Source organism: Mastigoproctus giganteus, chromosome 11 (assembly GCF_048544385.1).
Source record: "Mastigoproctus giganteus isolate SK-2022 chromosome 11, ASM4854438v1, whole genome shotgun sequence".
Taxonomy (NCBI): Eukaryota; Metazoa; Arthropoda; class Arachnida; order Uropygi; family Thelyphonidae; genus Mastigoproctus; species Mastigoproctus giganteus.
The window spans coordinates 166,553,276-166,574,915 of record NC_143585.1 but is presented as its reverse complement, the minus strand read 5'-3'; the positions used below and the strand labels follow the sequence as shown (position 1 = coordinate 166,574,915).

General features: G+C 38.8%; 1 protein-coding gene across 1 annotated transcript in view; it reads right to left on the bottom strand.

Moving 5' to 3' along the window:
* LOC150078558 (myosin regulatory light chain RLC-A-like) overlaps positions 1-21,640 on the bottom strand; it is an 85,694-nt gene that overhangs the window by 46,599 nt on the left and 17,455 nt on the right. The window contains exons 2-4 of the mRNA XM_090385349.1: positions 10,904-11,224; positions 2,738-2,813; positions 1,500-1,601 (exon numbers count right to left, since the gene is read on the bottom strand). Of these exons, the coding sequence (XP_090241475.1) occupies positions 1,500-1,601; positions 2,738-2,813; positions 10,904-11,224 (499 nt within the window). The remainder of the gene's footprint in view (positions 1-1,499; positions 1,602-2,737; positions 2,814-10,903; positions 11,225-21,640) is intronic.

The window sequence follows — 21,640 nt, the reverse complement described above, 5'->3', positions numbered from 1 at the left end:
GGCTCAGCACAACAAAATTAGTAAGTTTTAGTTATTTAGATTTAATAATGAGTTTGTTTTCTTGTCTCACAAGGCTCAAAACATACTTACGCCAATGTTTTCCCTCATTTTTCTCCCTTAAGGTGCAGTCATACCTCAGAGATGCTGGCATTACAGTGTTGGACTGGCCCGGCAACAGTTCACAAAATTGCTGGTACATAATGTCTAAAATTGCTCAGAAGAAGCCAACAAGTAAGATCCAGCTGCAGGAGAGAATTGTAAAGGTGTGGTACCACGAAATCAGGCAACCGTATATCCAGAAGTTGATTAACTCTATGTCAGATCGTTAATCTAATTAGTTTTAGTTTGTCGTTATGGACATGTATGGGTATACTTATAAGGCATAAGGGTATACTAGAGGTAGCAATCAAAATGATATACAGGTATATATAATATTATATTTAATATTAATATTATAAAATATCAAATAAATTATAATTTAATTGCAGCTGAAAGAGGAGCAACAAAATATTGAGGACTTATTTTGCTGATTTACATAATACTATTGAGGACTTATTTTGCTGATTTACAGTGATCCCTATTACATAATAGTACATAATACTATTACGTTAACTGGTCATTTCAGTTTGTACACGTAAATGCAATGAAATGTGTGGTTGGTTGTCATGATTTCCATTTGCATGATTTCTCATATTTCCGTTAATTACGCATTTTATCCTTTGGGAAGATATTTAGTGGAGTCTTTTTATTGGATATATTCACAGAGATATATATCCCATCTAACTAATGCATTTCGAACATTTCTGCAACCCACAATGCTCAAAGCACATTATTTGCAAAATTCACAAGTGATGCAGTTTTTCTGTCGGCCACAGTAGATTCTACACAGGAGCAAATGATTCCGCCTCAGGACCAGCAGGAGATAGAAGTCAGGAAAACATAGTGATATCGTTTAGCCTCGTACAAGTAAATGTCTTATTACTTGGACAGATTACCAACTATCCAAGTCGAAGGTCACTTGAAGCTGGGCGGCTTCAATTAGTCCAGCGGCCTGCCATCTCAAAGAATCATTAAACACCATTGGCTTGCCATCCTGAGTAAATGAGATGTGGCTGTCCCAATGAGCAAATCAAAAAACGGGAATGATGTGATGCTGTTGTAACCCGCAAAAATGTTATCTGATTCATGTTTTTATAGACATTCCTAACACTAGAGGTGTTAGATCGATTTAGTGTAAGGTGTTAGATCGATTTCTATTCGGTGCTCAGCATTTGCATGCTGGGATCCCTTCTATATCAGATATTCTCCTTCGGAGACACTATTCACAATAAAATATCCATGAAAAACATTTTGTTCTGTTTAATTTGTCGAGCAGTGTAGAAAGACTTTTACATAATGCATCATGAATAAGAAAGTTATTGAAACGCATACGAAACTGCATATTTTATACCATGATATTAACCTACACTGTTTATTTTTATTACTTTCAAAAATGTTACCTGATATCCGGTCTCCAAATATTGTTAGAAACATTGTAAAGTTTATTGGTCCTGGAGCTTCTTTAACCATCAGTTCTAAGTCAGCATCGTCAACTTCTTTGCCTGAAAAATGCATAAATATTATTTATCCATAAATAATATTTATTTATTTATCATAAATATAATAAAATGCATAAATATTATTATAGATAATGGTTAAAGGGAATTCTTTTGGGATGCATGTAAATAATTCAATACTTATTCTATATATAAGCGCAGAAATGTCATAAGGATTGATTAATAAGAAGGTAGTTCATAGTTACGTTTCATCTGCCTAACTTTAATGAATGTAGAATAACAACTTTTTGGAAGGGTTAATCAATAGAGCTGATAGAGTTATGTTAACCTGTATAACGTCCCAGAAGTAGAGGAGTGGCACTGCTAACCGCAGATAGCCGAGATTTTCCTTGAAAATCCAAAGGTGAGACAGAACTATCAAAATTTAAATGGTAGCTTTATTAGTTAAGGTGAGACTGGTCTAGAGAAACTTATCAGTTGGACAGTTAGCTTAAGAAGAAGATAACTGTATTAGCGAAAGATTAAAGGAAAGAATGTGTAATAACTGTAGAAATAACTGTGATTGTTTAATGAACTTTAATTGAAAAAAAAAAAATATATATATATATATATATAAAATATATATATATATATATATATGTAAACGCAAGAGAGTGTTACTGGCCCAATGGCCAGAAGAAGATGATGTATAGGAAAGCCTAATGACCAGGATCAAAATCCATGCCATGTACTAATATCAAGTGAATAATGTGTAATGATTTGCTAGATTTCTTTTTTTTTGTAAATATGTATAATAAACTAATTGTATATATTGTAGAGAAACTGTGTTTGTCATTCTAATACTCAGCCTGAACAAACAAAGAGGGGGACATAACCACTGCTATTCCCTAGAGCCAGTTTCTTCTGTGAGATAACAAGTCAGATGCAAAGTGGGGTATAGTAAGAATATAAATAATAATAAATGAGAAAGGGGATTTTTAAGATAAGGGAGCTTAATAATAAATAAAATAGAAATATAGAGACAAGAAAACACATAATAAACACCACCCCACCCTCACAATATCAACTCGCCTACGAACTAATATGACGCCATGCACTAACTTGTTCGTTAATTAGTGAATTTTCAGTGAACTAAAAGATTTTAGGGCTTTCAGCCTTAAATCTTTTAGTTCACAACTTACCTAAACTTTCAAATGTAAAACGCAAATCATCCATGGAGATGAAGCCATCTTTGTCTTGATCAATAAGTTGGAATGCCTGCAATGAGAAAATTGTATTTAATTAAAATGCTTCTTAATAATTTACTTTTTACAAAATGCATAAGTAAGTCATAATCTGTGTAAGTAGTCATAATCTACTGCTAAATATGCATATATTTAGCAGTAGATTATAAGTGTATAAGTTGCCATAATCTACTGCTAAATATGCATATATTGACTCATATACTCGACTTCAAGCCTGCACAAGTACATCCTGTACTTGTGCATGCTTATGATTGTACTAATACTCAAGACTAATACTCAAGATTTCTAAGAGATACAAGCTAAAGATTATAATGATTTATGCACCAACATCGAGCCATGATGATGAAGAGGTTGAAGAAATGTACACCGAAATTGAGAGTCTTCTAGATGAGCAGAAAACCCACTACACTATTATTATGGGGGACTTCAATGCTAAGGTTGGAAAAAGACAAAACAGCGAAGAAAGGGGAACTATAGGAAATTTTGGAATTGGTGAAAGAAATGAAAGAGGTGAAAGACTTGTGGAATTTGCAGAATCTCAAGGACTGTCAGTAATGAACACTTTTTTCAAGAAAAGGGTGAACAGAAAGTGGACATGGAAGAGTCCAAATGGATTAACTACTAATGAAATCGACTTCATCCTCACTAACAGAAGATATATTGTGAATGATGTTACCGTCCTGAATAAGGTAAATGTTGGAAGTGATCACAGAATGGTAAGATGTACACTTGATATAGATGTAGGAAAGGAAAGGAAAAAACTGACTCGAGTAAATAATACAAAGGTCTTTGAGATAACAGAGGAGGAGAAAAAGCAGTATGTACTGGAACTTAAGAACAAGTATGAGCTTCTGCAGACTGCTGAGGACCAAGATATCGACGAGGAATATTGCAACTTTTTGAAAGTGATAAAGCCCAAGACTCTATTGTCAGGGAAACGGGGAACATCCTTTGTAAAAAGGATAGGTGGAATAGGACCAGGGTATGTCTGCCAGGGGCAAAGGTTGATGACGTTGTAGAACGGATATCATCTTTTAAGGGCACAAAAGGTGATATAGTTGTACACGTTGGCACTAATGATATTAAGAGTAGGAGACCGGCGGAATTACTTAGCAAGTACAGGTCACTGTTGAAAAAAAGCCGTGAATTAGGGTTGAACTTGAAAGTGTCTGCAATTCTGCCCAGACACGATAGGAGGGAATATATGATGAGAGCCTTGTCGATCAATTCGGCCCTGGAGGGATTGTGCAAGGCTCAAGGGGTAGAATTTTTTTCAGCCTGGACTGTACTTGTTAACAGGAGAGATTGCTTCTACAGGGATGGGATACACTTAAATAGAAAGGGTGCAAGAATTTTTGCTGATGCTGTCGAGGCAGTGTTAGGTGGGTCGGAAAACTGCTAGTTGGGGGGATACAAGGACTAATAGATTAACAGTAGCCAGTGGCAGAGGTGGAAGTGATTCTTGCACTGCTTCTATTGAAATGAGCAGAAGTCTGAAAAACAGGATGCAGGATATTTCAGAGACTGCTGGGAGTCATTGCGGTACAAGTAAACACATGGGTTGTGTTAGGGTAGCTAAGAATAGAAACAGGTGCATGTATACCTGCGTGTACACCAATGCTAGGAGTTTGGTAAATAAATTTGATGAATTTGAGGTATTGCTCAAAACATCAAAGGCAGATATTGTTGGGATATCAGAGACGTGGTGTCACACAGATATAAGTAATGCGGAACTGGAATTTGGGGAATACAATGTGTATAGAAAGGATAGACAGGACAGGAGGGGAGGAGGGGTTATGCTATTAATTAAGAAACACATAAAGTCCAAGGAAGTGAAGCCAGTCGACATCGATGGACAGGGCAGCGTCGAGTCAGTTTGGTGTGACATAAGCATAGGGAAATCAAAATTGAGAGTAGGAGTGTGCTATAGGCCTAATGACTCTGATGAGTATAATAAGATATTGTACAGGGAAATAGAGTGGGCCAGTAAATCAGAGAGTCTTATAATGGGGGACTTTAATTTCCCAGATATTGACTGGAATTTGTGGGTTGGTCACTCGCACACTAGCAAGGCTTTTGTGGATTTATTGGATGATTGTTTTCTACATCAGCATGTTCGTGAGGCAACGAGAGGGAGCAATACTCTTGATCTGATTATCAGTAGTGATTCCTCATGCATTAAGAACCTGCAGATAAATGAACCACTAGGTGGCAGTGATCACAGTGTGTTGAAGTGGGATTTACTCAAGGAGGTAACTACCATCAGAGGTAAAGGGAAGGGTTTTTGTTTTCGTAAAGGCGACTATGATGGTCTGAGACAGTATTTAAATTCTATACAGTGGGACCAACTGATGATGTTACCAACAGCAAACTCAAAATGGGAAGCATTCAAGGAACTAATCTTGGAGGCTACCAGGCTTTACATACCAACTAAGAAATATTGTTCAAGGTTTAGGCCTAAATGGTTGTCAGATGAACTAATGAGACATGTGGCAGAGAAGAAAAATGCATGGGATACATACAAATTAATGGGTGACATGGAAGCCTATGATAGATATAAGTTGGTCTGTAACCAAGTCACAAAGGAGATTAGGCAGGCAAAGGCAGACTATGAAAAATCCTTGGCAAAGGATGCAAAGAAAAACAGAAAAGAGTTCTTTACATACTTGAACTCGAAAAGGAAAGGGATGAATCAGATTGGTCCACTGGATATTGATGGTTCAACAGTTGAGGATCCTGCTCAGGTGGCTAACAATCTAAACGAGTATTTTGCATCTACATTCACGCATGAGGAGTTATTCAGGAAGGAGAATGATGTAGGTAAAGTAAACATTGGCAGTGAGCTGGATGATTTTGTAATAACTGAGAGGAAAGTGGAGGAGAGATTGTTGGGGATAAACATAAAAAAGGCACCTGGGGTGGATGGGATCTATCCAGTTATATTAAAGGAGGCAGCAAAGGAAGTAAGCAAACCCTTAGCCATAATTATGAGAGCTTCCTTGGACTCAGGGGAGGTACCTATGGACTGGAGATGTGCAAATGTGACCCCAATTCACAAAGGAGGTTCAAAGGCTGACACAAGTAATTATAGACCTGTTAGTTTAACTTCTGTTCCAGGTAAATTAATGGAGGCACTGGTTAAAGAAGCACTGCAGGATCATCTAGACAAGAATTCAGTTATAGCTCAGACGCAGCATGGTTTTGTTAAGGGCAGGTCTTGCCTGACCAATTTGATTGGATACTATGATGTAGTCACAAAAGAACTGGATGCAGGGAATAACTTTGATATTATATATTTGGATCTTAGAAAGGCTTTTGATACTGTTGCACATGGAAGACTGCTGCACAAATTGGAGCAGTGTGGCATTGGAGGCAAATTGCTGCTATGGATAAGGGGATGGTTGAGTGGCAGAAGACAGAGAGTGGTAATCAATGGACACTGCTCAACGTGGACTAATGTTATTAGTGGAGTTCCTCAAGGTTCAGTGTTGGGTCCGTTGTTGTTTTCGGTGTTTATGAATGATATTGATGATGGGATATCAAGTTTAATGTCCAAGTTTGCAGATGATACAAAGGTTGGCAGGGTCGTTAAGGACAATACTGACGCTATGCTGCTGCAACAGGATCTGGACAGGTTGAACAGATGGGCTGAGAGGTGGCAAATGAGGTTTAACATCGACAAATGTAAAGTGCTGCATATGGGAAACAGTAACCCCAGAGCAACGTATCAACTCTGCGGTACTACACTGACAGTGGTGGAGAATGAAAAGGACCTGGGGGTAATTGTGCAGGCAGATATGAAGTTCTCTGAGCAGTGCAGACGAGCTGCAAGAGTAGCTCATGGTGTCTTGTCAATGATATACAGGAATTTTTCTAGCAGGGATAAGGAGGTGATTATTCCATTGTATAAGGCAATGGTAAGGCCACATCTTGAGTACTGTATACAGGTCTGGAGGCCTCATTTCAAGAAGGATGTAGAGCTGCTGGAACGGGTACAGAGAAGGGCAACAAGATTAGTAAATGGAACAAAGGGTTGCTCTTACGAAGAAAGGCTTAAGTTTTGCAAATTACAGAGTCTGGAGACTAGGCACCGGCGAGGTGATCTGATAGAGGTGTATAAGGCTTTGAATGGTTTGAGCATGCTCAATGCCAATGGGATTCTTCATCTTTCTCAGAATAATCACCTCAGAGGGCATAAATTCAAATTGAGGAAGGACGGATGTCGGATAGATGTGCGGAAATTTGCCTTTGGCCAGCGGGTGGTTGGTTGGTGGAACCGACTTCCATCACTGGTTGTTGAAGTTGATAGCCTAAACAAATTTAAAGCTCAACTGGACAGGTATTTCGAACGAACGGAGGGGTGAAATGGGAGTGGGTTTTTTTTTTTTTTTTTTGTTTTTTTTGGCTGATGCTGAATAAGCTTGCTTTCTTGCATCATATGCCTCTGCTAATGCTAATGCTAATGCTAATGCTAATGCTAACCTATAGGGAAACAGAAATCCAAAGAAGAAAAAATTAGTCAAGAAACACTTGTCATGATGAACAGAAGACGACAAATGAAAAGCAAGAAAAACACTGACAGGGAGAAAATTGAGTATACTGAGTTATGCAAAGCCATTAGAAAGAGACTCAGAGAGGACATAAGAAGATTTAACACAAGAAAAGTAGAACAAGCATTAAGGGAAAACAAAGGATTTAAATCAGCAGTCATGAGCAGTAATACAGAAAGACAAATGATACTGAAACTGAAGAATAGCGATGATGTACTTATAAACAGCAGAGAAGGCATAATTCAAATAGCAGAAGACTACTATAGAGAATTATACAAGGAGCAGGGGAATGATGCCAGCAGTGGGGAAGATGGATTGCAAAGTAGCAACACATACGACATACCCAATATTCTTCCTGATGAGGTAGAACATGCATTGAAGAAAATGAAGAATCAGAAAGCCTCGGGAGAAGATGAAGTTACTGTAGAGTTGTTAAAATTGGGAGGAAGAGACATAACACAAAAACTGGCAAGGCTCTTCACAAAGTGCATTAGAAAAGGTGTGACGCCTAAGCAGTGGAATAATGCAATAATAGTTTTGCTGCATAAGAAAGGAGATAAATCAGAAATTGGAAATTATAGACCAATTAGCTTGTTATCCCACATCTACAAGTTGTTCACAAGGGTCATTACTAACAGATTAGAAAGAATACTTGATGAGAATCAACCGAAAGAGCAAGCTGGCTTTAGGACAGGATTCTCAACTATGGATCACCTTCACCTAATATCACAGCTAATGGAGAAAGCAAATGAATATAAAACACCATTATGCCTGGCATTTGTGGATTATGAAAAGGCATTTGACTCCATACAGCATAAGGCAATGTTTCGGGCACTGGAAAGACAAGGCATTGATACCCCATATATTATGATTTTGAAGAAAATATACGAGAGTGCTACCTCCTTTATTAGACTTGACAAAGACAGTAGCAAATTTAAAATTGAGAAAGGAGTTCGACAAGGAGACACAATATCTCCGAAGCTGTTTACTGCTGCCCTTGAGGAAGCTTTCAGAAGATTAGACTGGTCGCAGAAAGGAGTTAATGTGAACGGAGAGTACCTAAACCATTTACGATTTGCAGATAACATTGTGGTCATAAGCCATGATCCCAAAGAATTAGAGGAAAATCTTAATCAGTTATGCACAGCTAGTAAGGATTTTGGACTAAAGATGAATATGGCTAAAACAAAAGTAATGATGAACAAGTATGCCACAGAAAGGGAAATAATGATTGAAGGAGCAGTAATTTAAAAGGTGGAGTCATATACTTATCTGGGACAAGTTATTAGCTGTAATAATGATAAATGGCTGGAAGTCAAGAGAAGAATAAATTTTGGATGGATAACATTCAGGAAATATAGTCACATACTGAAGAGCAATATCCCAGTTTGTCTGAAACGTAAAATAATGAACCAATGTATACTCCCCACCATGACTTATGGTAGTGAAACTTGGGCACTCACCAAAAGAATGGAAGAGAAGCTGAGAACTACACAGCGAAGAATGGAACGAATCATATTGGGAATCAGACTGTTAGATAAGAAGAGAAACACATGGATTAGGCAACAAACTCAAGTAAAGGACATTCTTATCAAAACTAAAGAACTAAAATGGTCTTGGGCAGGACACATAGCTCGAAGACATGATGACAGATGGACTAAGAAAATAACAGAATGGTATCCAAGAGGAGCTAGAAGAAAACCTGGAAGACAAAGGCGGAGATGGATAGATGAAATTCATGAGTTTGTGGGTAGTAAATGGATGTCCAGTGCTCACAACAGAAGGAACTGGAAAGTTGCTGGAGAGGCCTTCATCCTGCAGTGGATTGAAAATGGCTGATGATGATGATGATGATGATGATTGTACTAAAGTACAATCATAAGCATGCACAATGCTTATGATTGTACTTATGACTTATGATTGTACTAATGACTTATGATTGTACAATCAATAAGTCATTAGTACAAGCCTGCAATCAATAAGTCAATCAATAAGTCATTAGTACAAGCCTGCACAAGTACATCCTCTACTTGTGCATGCTTATGATTGTACTAAAGTACAATCATAAGCATGCACAATGCTTATGATTGTACTTATGACTTATGATTGTACAATCATAAGCCTTACCATCAAACTTACAATCAAACCAGTATACTTATTGTACAATCAAAGTACAATAAGTATACTGGTTTGCAAAATTTAAGGACCAGTCAAGTTTTCACCCGCAGCTTCTCATAGGAATGGCCTGGATATGGGAAAAGCATACCAAAGGAACCTCGTGAAGTACAGAAATGATGAAGGAAACAACACCAACGCAAGAACGGAAACAAAACGGAACAGAGGGGCTTTATTCAAAAATGGCAACATAGCACTGGCTGCCATGATACAGATGAATCACTGCCGAAGATGGAACAAAGAAAAGAGGTAGTCCTCGGTAGGAGATATGGCCACTCCTAATGTCGATGCAGGCTTTGAACCACCTGTCCATACTTAGAACAATGTTGTTCATAAGTTCTTGCGGTAACAGTCCATTCCTCTGTCAGCGCCATCTTCAGCTGGTGAACATTTTCAGGTGGGTGTGGACGTGCCGCTAGGCGTGTCCCCAGAGCGTCCCATATGTGTTCGATGGGATTTAGAACGGCGGCAACGGGCAGGCCAATCCATACGAACAATGTCCTCACTTTCCAAAAGCATATCAACAGTTGCAGTGCGATGGGGTATGGCGTTATCATCCATAAACACGAACTCGGGGCCAAGGGCACCTTGGAACAGATGCACATGGGGATTACTTCAGTACAGTAGCGTGCACCGGTTACAGTACCGACTTCCAGTATCTGGAGTTGTTTACGTCCATTCAAGATAACGCCTTCCCAGACGAGAACACCTCGACCGCCATATCGATCCCTTTCAGTGATGTTTGCAGTGAGATAGCGTGTGCCAACCTCTCGCCAGATTAGCTGAGCTCCAGAATCGCTGCTGAGACTGAATCTACTCTCATCAGTAAAGACTACCTTAAGTAAAGATTTTGTGGTTGTAACATTTAGAAATAATGTTGGTTCTTAAGTTTTGCACACCAGTGTACAATTGGGCGCAATCCCTATGAAATGCCTTTTAAAATCCATACTCAGTCAAACTACAGCAAGCTGCTTCAAATTATAGTGACGCAATTTCCTCGTCCACTTGTACCACGTGACCCGCATACCTATGTAATTATTTACCTGTGCATTTGTAGTGGTGCAATTGCCCGTCTACTTCTACCACGTGACCTCATCCCTATTCTCCCATTGGCTACTCCTACCCCCACCCACGCGACATTCTCAAGGTCGAATAATTTATGTAATTCTACGCATTTATGTAATCTATGTAATTATTTAACTGTGTTTACAAATCATATTTATCTGTCCAGCATAAGCATAATTTTGTTCCGTTAAATCTGTGTTATGCATTGCCATCTGCAACTTATATGAAAAAGACCATCCTTCCGAAAACACTACCACTTAAATAATCCCGTTATTCAAAACAACACTTTTTAAATATGAGACACTTCAATTACCTCATTGAATTCCTGTACTTTCCGGTTTGAAAACATAGCATAAATGGCAGATCCTGTTCTTTCTGCTCGTTTCTTTTTTGGAGGGGGTGGCAAGCGAACAACCGGGGCTGGTTCTTCAGCGTTCTTTGAAACAGGCTCTCCTGGAGTGGAATCTTTCGGAGCTTCAGGTGGCGGTGCTGCTTCTGTAGCTGGGGATGCCGCTTCTGTAGGTGCAGAAGGTGGTGCAGGTGTTACTTCTGCTGGAACTGGTGCAGGTGCTGCAGCAGGTTCTTCAGGCTTCTTCTTACTCTTTTTTTTCTTTTCTTTCTTTTCTTCGTCTGCCTGCAGATGACACACATAATCGAAAATAAATACTATATATATAATGAATTGTTTCCAACAGTGTCGAGGATGATAGTTTGGTAATGTTCAAAGAAGAACTGGAAAAAAAAAAAGCATCATATAGAGAGGCAATAGAGCCATTGAGAAACAACTCAGGTCCCTGGATTGGAATCCACACCGATCGAATCCACTCATAAAAATACCTCGCGTCAATGACGTATGGAATTTTTACGAGTCTTTTTAAATAAATAAATAAATATAATATTTATTATGGATATCTATCCCTTTACGGCATTTTCCGTGAGGCACTTAAAGGAACATATTACAATTAATAGAAGAATAAAGTTGGACAGTAAATGGATGTTGGCTGGTGTCAGCACGTGTTCGGAAGGTTTTGAAAGAGAGAGCGGGAATTATAGAAGCCAATTCAGAAGAACAGTGCCCATGGAAGTATCTGCAGAAAAGACAGAGAGTGCAGAAACTCTGTTACAGATGAGTCATTAATTAACCTAACTGCCTTCTTCTGAATGGAATCTAGAAGCCTGAGAGAGAGAGGTTTTGGGGGCACCACCCCAGATGTGAGAACAATATTCCATGAATGGGCGGATTTGCGATTTGTACAAAGTGAACATCCCTTAATCCGGTTCGTTCCCCTCATAGTCAGAAACAGACGCCCTTCTGTTTCCCAAATGCATTCTACGGTCAGTTTCATTGTATGTACCAGACCATGAGGGGAACGAACATACATACAATGGTCAATACATACAATGTATTGACCATTCTTTCGGACACGACGTTACAACACTATTTTTCAGACATTCACAAACCAAAAATTTTTGACTAAGTTATTTTAAGTTATTTCCCATTACTCCATTTCCATTTCCATTACATAGCTTAAGTTATTTTCCATTACTCTAAACATGCAATGGGTTAATGGCTAATTTGGGACGGTGACTTTATTCCTTTCCCAACATATCTTTCCTGCCTCATCTGCATTCCGAACCATTATTGTTAGAAATCAACTTGCCATGCATTGTCACATTCCAATTGTTCTGTACTTGCTCACATTGGCATAACTAATTAGCAATCTACTTCAAATGAATAAATCCGCATAGAATGCGGATTTAGACGCCACATTTTTAAGACTTAACTTGCCCTATATTAGATTATTTGTAGTTAACCACAAAGAAGAATCAAAAAATTTTGTTATAAATTTTTTTTAAACTAATTAATTTAAAATTATCCCTTTTATTTATTACTTTTACCTGGTCTCCTGTAAGATCCCAAATCTTACAGGAGACCAGGTAAAAGTGTACCACTAGCGGTGATGCAAGGGGCGAAATAATTTTAGAATCGGTGACTGAAAGGAACACATCCGACGGACTTCTGTACATAGATGGCAATATCAGGAGCGTAGGAGGAAAATTCTTAATTGATAGAGGCGCGACACTACATACTGATGTGGAAGTATTGCCGTAGCCTAGTGGTCAAGCGCGCGGGTGCATAAGTACACGTGCCTTGAGTGACCGGGGTTCAAGCCCGTGACTACTGAATACGGTGCTGTTTCTTGTATTCTGTCTATCTTGTGAACTCCTCTGACCAAGCATGACGTTATTAGGCATGGATTTAATTTGCGACCATACCTAAGCGTACGTAAGAGTACGCTTAGGTATGGTCGTCCCGGAGTATAAACAGGAAATTTATTTAATTATTTCATCTTGAAGGGAGTAAGCTCCTTTGAATTGTACACTGACTATAAAGTGGTAGGGAAATTAATGCTTGAAGAGTAGAAAAGGTCGGAAGTACACCCGTTTTTAGTGTCATCGAAAGTAGACAACACCAAGCATGACGTTATTAGGCATGGATCTAAGTTGCGGCAATAGACATACGTAAGAGTACGCTTAGGTATGGGAGGAGAGGACAGAACAACACCCTGAATCTGGTCGTGATAGCGAATTAGCTGACTAGGAGCAAAGTAACGAAATAAATCAGGTAGAAATAGAAGGGATACCACAACTTAGTCAATAAATCATGATGCAATACACAATCATGTGTTTGTCGATAAAATGACAGATCTAAAATGCACTAGTTTAGTGGAACATTAGGCATATGTTACATAAGAAGTGCCAGTTTTATACGACCCAATATAGGATTCCTCAGGCTCAGCTAGAGATTTTGAGGAAGGAAATTTCCGAAATGGAAAAGGCAAGAATCATTGCACGATCAATATTAAAATGACATAGCTCTCTGTTGATGGTAAAGAAAAGCGACAGGAGTTTTAGAATACTTTTAGACTTGCGGGAAGTAAACCTTGTGACACGTCAGATTGATTTTCATTTACCAAACATAAATGAACTACTATGCAGAAAGGAGGCAAATTTCTATATAAATTTAATATGCACTCAGGGTATTTCCGAATTCCCCTAATTAAGGAGGACAGGAAGCTCTTTTCCTTCTCAACACTATTTGAGTAGTATTCAATGACGAGAATGCCTCAAGGTGCTAAGAATTCTGCCGCCCCTTTCTAATGCTTAATGAATACCGTACTTGGAATAAGTACCCCTATTATTCCAAGTACGGTATTCATTAAGCATTAGAAATATTAGTCTAATATTTCTAATGTCTATTAGTCTAATATTTCTAATAGAAATATTAGACTAATAGACATATTAGTCTATTCAGACACAATAGAAAGATATTTAGAGCTGCTGGAGGATATATTCCAGAGATATTCGGATGCGAATTTAATGTTAAAAAATATATATGTATATCAATATCTCATCCCTGAAGTAGATACACTATACATATATGTGAGATACACTATACAGTATTTACCTTTTACCTTTTTATATCTTGGAGAGGAGTTATTCCTAATAAAGAAACACGGAGGCTATTCACAGGCTGAAGCAACCCAGAAACGTGAGAGAAAGCTGCTAGGAATGATGAACTACTATAAAAGATTTATTAACGGTAGGTCTAATCTGACTGAAAAATCCGAAAACCGACTAAAAACCGAGTAAAACTGACTAAGGACTATACTAGACGAGCGCTTGAAGCGCGGCGTCGGCGACGCCTTCCAACGCCAAGTTTTTCAAGAAGCAGAGGGTATCGAACATGCAAACTAGACGGGCACTTTGAACGCCGGGTAGGCCGACGTAAGCTGGCGTAAAACGCCTGCCAACGCCTTTTGACGTATTACAAGCGCGTACGCCTTGGTTTGCATAGATGGAGACATTCTCCCCGTGCATGGGGTGGTTGGCCTTAATTGGTTTGTTTATTATACTTTGGGGAAGACGATGTTTGACATAGAGCAGTTTATTTGTGAGGTGGAAATGAGGCCTCCCCTGTACAACCTGGAAGCCAGAGGAAACCAGGCACTTCAAATCTCACCCCAAAAGACACAATCCATTCTCCTGAAGGGATCACTGCAGCCTACTAGAAACCCCACTATCGAACTTCAAGGCCAAACCGTCAAGCTAGTTTCTACGTTAAAACTACTGGGAATAGTACTTGACCCTAAGCTCACTTTCTCTCCGCATCTTGCACACCTCCACGCGAAAGTGAGAAACTACACTGCTCTCATTGCACGGGTGAGTCGTCGTGATTGGGGATTAAACCGACGCACCCTTAAGATTCTGTACAAATCAATCTTCCTTCCCTTCATAACGTATGGATCAGGGGTCTGGTTTCGCAGGGCAACTCTTTAAAACAACAAACGTAAACTGGGAACCATCCAGCGCACCATCCTTCTTACTATTACAAGGGCATGCTGCACAGTTAGGAACCCAGCCCTTCAGGTTCTTGCGGGTCAGCTTGATCTGGAGGTTATTCGAAGGGGCCTCCACTACTGTCTATCCAGGAGTATACGAGCAACTATCCTTGGACACTCCATCAATAACCTGAATGAAATCAGGCAGGAAAAAGAAAAAAATTGCCATCCTACTACTTCAGACCTGGCAGGACAGATGGACTGCTACCGACAAGGGCCCAATCACAAAGAAATTTATACCTTATGTGAATGCCGTATTTCCTAAATCTCCAACTTGGTTTTCTCCTGGTCTTTATACCACCTACCTCATTACTGGATACGGATCAATAAACCATAAATTAACATCCATGGGAATCATTGACAACCCCTACTGTGCATGTGGTGAAATAGAAGACTGGAACCATCTAGTATATACCTGTCAACACTATGAGGACCTCCGCAGCATCCTGTTTACTCGTATACAAGATAACCCTCAAGGAAATGAACACTTATTCATCACAGAAGAAAACTACTACTATGAGTTTACCAAGTTACACAAGCCCTCTTCACAAGACCCTATTGCCAATGCAAAATAGGAACAACCCAAACATCTGATCCTAACCTAACTAGCCAACCGATCTTAACCTGGATAGGATCAACTGGCGTATGGACCACCTCATTCCTCAGTGGCAACTTGCACACGGCTCTCTTGCTGTCTTATTTATCGTCCTTCCCGGGTTCCCCTTTCAACTGATGGCGCTTATTGCTCCATTGATAACTTGGAGGATACCTTCGCCTACATTCTCCATATTTCTAGCTATACCCTCCTTTCTTGCATACACTCTGTAGTTCCCCGACTCTACCTTTTTTTTTTTTGTCTCCGTCCAGGAAGCTCTGGCGACCCTGGCGGAGACAAGCCAGAGAATAATGGGCAGATTGGCTACCTCCTAGTGGTGTGTGCGGGCAACGTGGAGTCCCACCAGGGCCCTGCGGCCAAATGCCAGGACACACAACAGAACCTAACGCAATATGTCATATACAACACACAACACTTTTCTGGCATTTACGGTAGTACTGTATTCCTTCACAGCGAACGTATGGCGCAGATGTGGGAAACCACAGGTGGCACCTGACCCTAACACTATGCACACTATGTACAACACGTCATTAAAAGACTACTCCAGCAAAGAAATAAAAGCAAAGTGTTGAAATTGGAAAATAAATGTGTCCGAACAGGGATGAACTATATAATTAGTATTAGTATTAGTATTAGTAACGGCCGCAAGGTGCAAGAAAGCCTATGGCTTATGCTGCACCAGCCAAAAAAAAAAAAAAAAATCCGAACAAAACAATGATAAAAACAAAAAATAAATAAATAAATAAATAACTAAATAATAATAATTAATAAATAAAAAAAATAAATAAAATAAAATAAAAAATAAATAAAAAGGAAATTAAACCTATCATCCTATGCGCTTCCCTTACCCGAAAGTACTATCCAGATGACCTTTGAATTTCCCCAAACTGTCGGCCTCTACCACCCATGAAGGCAACTTATTCCAGTAATTTATAACTCGCTGGCTAAAATAGAACTTCCTGCAGTCCAATCTAAATATTTCCCCCCGTAACTTGAATTTATGTCCCCTAGTTCTAGCATCATTTATAATCTTGAAAATTTTGTCCTCATTCATTTTACTGATGCCTCTCAGAGCCTTAAACACCTTAATCAAATCTCCTCTAAGGTGTCTAGTTTCCAAACTCTGCAACCCACATATTCGAAGTCTTTCTTCATAAGGACGCCCTTTTGCCGATCTCACCAGGCGAGTTACCCTTCTTTGCACCCTTTCAAGAAGCTCGATGTCTTTCTTCAGGTGCGGTCTCCATACTTGAACACAGTATTCCAAGTGTGGTCTAACATAAGCCTTATATAATGGGATTATCACGTCCCTATCTCTACTTGCAAAAGTTCGATAGATCATCGATAGGACACCATGGGCCTTCCTTGCAACCTGTTTACAATGCTCAGAGAATTTCATGTCTGACCGTATCGTAACACCCAAGTCCCTTTCCTCCAGTACTGGGTTTAGTTGAACTCCACCAAGTGAATAAGTTTTTTTGGGATTACTGTTTCCCAGGTGTAATACCTTACACTTTGTTGGATTAAAGCACAGCTGCCATTTTTCTGACCATTCCTGAAGTCTATCTAGGTCTCTCTGAAGAAGCTCAGCTTGACAGTGATCATTAACTACTCTCCCAATTTTAACATCATCTGCAAATTTAGACATCACGCCCTCTATCCCTTCATCAATGTCGTTTATGAAAATTAAAAACAACAGTGGTCCTAATACTGATCCTTGGGGAACCCCACTTCTTACATCAACCCAATCTGAGGAATAGCCATTTATAAGAAGAATGATAATAAGAATCAGAAAGATCAGTTCTGAACCTTATTTTTATTGTAAATATTGCTTCTATTTTAATACTGTTTCATTAGTTAACGAAATACAAATTTGTTCACTTGCAGAGACAATTTATTGGTAGATTCTGGGTTATCTGTGTAAAAATATGGGAGGAGGTATGGGTGGAGAGGAATCAGGAATGTACATAATTTAAATTAATAAAGAACCTTATTATTGTTAAATAAGATGAAAACAGTAGTAGGAAAACTGCTCAAGAATATCCACTGCAACAGTACAACTAATGTCGGCGTTGACAAATGAGAATCACATACGGTCTCTGGCTTCTTCCAAACGAATTTCGTTTCAAACATAACTTCGGTGTCTTTCTTTTTTGAAAAGTATTGTGAAAGCAATGAAAGCACAAAGTACAGAGTCGTTGTCAGTGTGATGCGGAAAAAAAAATATATCATAATAATAATAATAAAATAATGCACGTAACTGTTTCTTGGCATAAAAAACATGACAGAAAGAATTGCAACGGATTGTTTTGAAAAACGAAAAGATCGTACTTCCTTTCTTCAATGTGTCTACTAACACAAAATCGGGGAAATTCATCTATTGATGAATTTCCTCGATTTTTTTTTTTGAGGAAAAGTTCGCTTTTTTGTTTTTAGGGATCAATATCGGTACAGCACCTTTTCTGGATGTATATTTGATCTTCTAACGAAATTTCAAGAAAATATTTCTATTGGTATTTCTATTCGATCACCATAAAGCATCTTTCTTCCTAGAGTTCAGACTCATTCCATTTTTAATTACTATTTTGTAGAAAGTCTGGGATTTTTAGGAAAACTGATTGCCTCTTAAGGGGTTCTTTTTAGCAAATTATTATTATTCCTAATAGTCCTGAGGAATAATAATAGAGTAACGTCCTTTAGTAACGTCGTTTAGCGGGTAGAAATAAAATAAGATGCGTTACAAACTTCGAAAACTGGTGTCTTCTCATGAACATTCGTAAAATCAAACAATCCTTTATTGCATGGAAAGTGCTCCGGCACAGTGGAGAATGTTTTCTGCTTCAAATGGATGGAAGTACTCGTCAATATTCCACCTGGAAATAATGTCGAGTGGTGGAAAGACAGGAACATAGGTGTTTTATTCTGAGACGTCCCGTGCTGTAAAATCAAACAAGAAGTTACACTTTATGTTACCGACAATAATTCTGTAAGACACGAGTCTTACAAATACCTTAATCTCCGAAAAAGAATAGCGGGTAGAAATAAAATAATTTTACAACCAAAGAAAACAACATTTCAGAAATATTTCAATTAGTGGGAGTTGGCCTGTTGGTACAGCACATGTAGCATAGACACAAACATCGGTATTGATTTCTGCATCACGGTATCAAATTTTGCGTATTTTTTCACTAATTAACATGTAGGCGTTCTCTTTTTCTCTCTGGCTGAAGCCTATTGCTAAAAATTTAGCTAAAGCCAATATTTTTTACTTTAATCAATGTTTGATTTAGGCCTCTGAGTGGAACCCTACTCCAAATCCGGTTAGAAAATTCAGTAGGGTGACAGAACTCACTCCAGACACTAGTAATGATTAAGGAATTTTTAATAAAACATTCATTACACAATTTACACTAATGGGGATTCAAAATATCAATTTCAGTGAAGTACTATTTCTATATATGCTAATCATACTAAAATTATACAAGCAGTTATTCATAATAAATCCCAGCTACAATTCATGATCGCCCGTTTATGATCGCCCTTACGATGATCACCATAAAGCATCTTTCTTCCTAGAGTTCAGACTCATTCCATTTTTAATTACTATTTTGTAGAAAGTCAAGGATTTTTAGGAAAACTGATTGCCTCTTAAGGGGTTCTTTTTAGCAAATTATTATTATTCCTCAGGACAATAGTCCTGAGGAATAATAATAGAGTAACGTCCTTTAGAAAAATTTCTACTTACAGTTCCCTTCTTTGTTTGCCAGGACGAATCAGTCCGCTAAGCGCGGTATTTCTTCAATTTCGAATCTTCTTGAGCCTGTTATGCTTTTCTCTTTCCGATCTCCGGATCTCCAGCCCTTTCTCTTATTCCTGAAGCTTCCAAAATGTTCCTCATAACTTTATTTATTTTGGACCCGACGTTCGCCCACATTTCGAAAGCTGATCTTGTCTTTTTCCTCTAACTTAACTTCAGCCCGCGCTGCTAGCTAACACCACGGCTCTAAAATTCTCCGCGGCTGCTCCTACACGCGACTACACTTCTCATATCCCATTCGACTTCCACAATCCCCTAAAACTGTCACCACTGGATCACTGCCACCACTAGGTGGCAGTGATCACAGTGTGCTGAAGTGGGATTTAATCAAAGAGGTAACTACCAATTAGGGGTAAAGAGAAGGGTTTTTGCTTTCGTAAAGGTGACTACGGTGGTCTGAGACAGTATTTAAATTCTAGATGGTGGGACCAACTGATGATGTTACTGATGATCCAAATTCAAAATGGGAAGCATTCAAAGAATTTATCTTTGAAGCTACTAAGCTTTACATACCAACTAAGAAATTTTGTTCAAGGTTTAGGCCTAAATGGATGTCAGATGAACTAATGAGACATGATGCAGAGAAGAAAAATGCATGGGATACATATAAATTAATGGGTGACATGGAAGCCTATGATAGATATAAGCTTGTCTGTAAACAAGTCACAAAGGAGATTAGGCAGGCAAAGGCAGATTATGAAAAATCCTTGGCATAGGATGAAAAGAAAGACAACAAAGAGTTCTTTACCTATGTAAAATCTAGAAGGAAAGGGATGAATCAGATTTGTCCACTGGATATTGATGGTTCAACTGTTGATGATCCTGCTCAGGTGGCTAAAAAACTAAATGCGTATTTTGCATCTACATTCACCCATGAGGAGTTATTCAGGGAGGGAAATGCCAGAGGTGAGTTAAACTCTGGCAGTGAACTGGATGATTTTGTAATAACTGAGAGGAAAGTGGAGGAAAATTGTTGAAGATAAACTTAAAAAAGGAACCCGGGATAGACGAGATCTATCCAGTTATATTAAAGGAGGCAGCAAAGGAAGTAAGCAAATCCTTAGCCATAATAATGAGAGCTTCTTTGGACTCAGGGAGGTACCCATGGACTGGAGATGTGCAAATGTGACCCCAATTCACGAAGGATGATCAAAGGGCAACACAAGTAATTATAGACCTGTTAGTTTAACTTCTGTTCCAGGAAAATTAATGGAGGCACTGGTTAAAGAAGTACTGCAGGATCATCTAGACAAGACTTGAGTTATAGCTCGGACACAGCATGGTTTTGTTAAGGAAAAGTCTTACCTGACCAATTTGATTGCATACTATGATGTGGTCACAAAGGAACTGTATGCACGGAATAACTTTGATATCATATATTTGGATCTTAGAAAGTGTTTTGGATCTTAGTTACTGTTTTGAAACTGTAATGCCACCCTGCTCCAGTTTTGATACAAATTGGAGCAGGGTGGCATTGTAGGCAAATTGCCGCTATGGATAAAGGGATGGTTGAGTGGGAGAAGACAGAAGACTAGTGCCTCCATTGATTTTCCTGGAACAGAAGTCAAACTCACAGGTCTATAATTACTTGTGTCAGCCTTTGATCCTTTGTGAATTGGGGTCACATTTGCACATCTCCAGTCTGTGGGTACCTCCCCTGAGTCCAAGGAAGCTCTCATAATTATGGCTAAGGGTTTGCTTACTTCCTCTGCTGCCTCCTTTAATATAACTGGATAGATCCCATCCACCCCTGGTGCCTTTCTTGTGTTAACTTCAACAATTTCTCCTCCACTTTACTCTCAGTTATTATAAGATTCCCTAGCTTACTGCTAGAGTTGAATACACCTCTGGCATTCCCCTCGCTAAATAACTCCTCATGTGTGAATGTTGATGCAAAATATTCATTTAGTTTGTTAGCTACCTGAGCAGGATCATCAACAGTTGACCCATCGATATCAAGTGGACCAATCCGATTCATCCCCTTCCTTCTAGAGTTTACATAAGTAAAGAACTCTTTGCTGTTTTTCTTTGCATCCCTTGCCAAAGATTTCTCGTAATCTGCCTTCGCCTGCCTAACTTTTGTAACTTCCTTTGTAACTTGGTTACAGATCAACTTGTATCTATCATAGGCTTCTGTGTCATGTGTTAATTTGTATGTATCCCATGCATGTTTCTTCTCTACCATATGCCTCATTAGTTCATCTGACATCCATT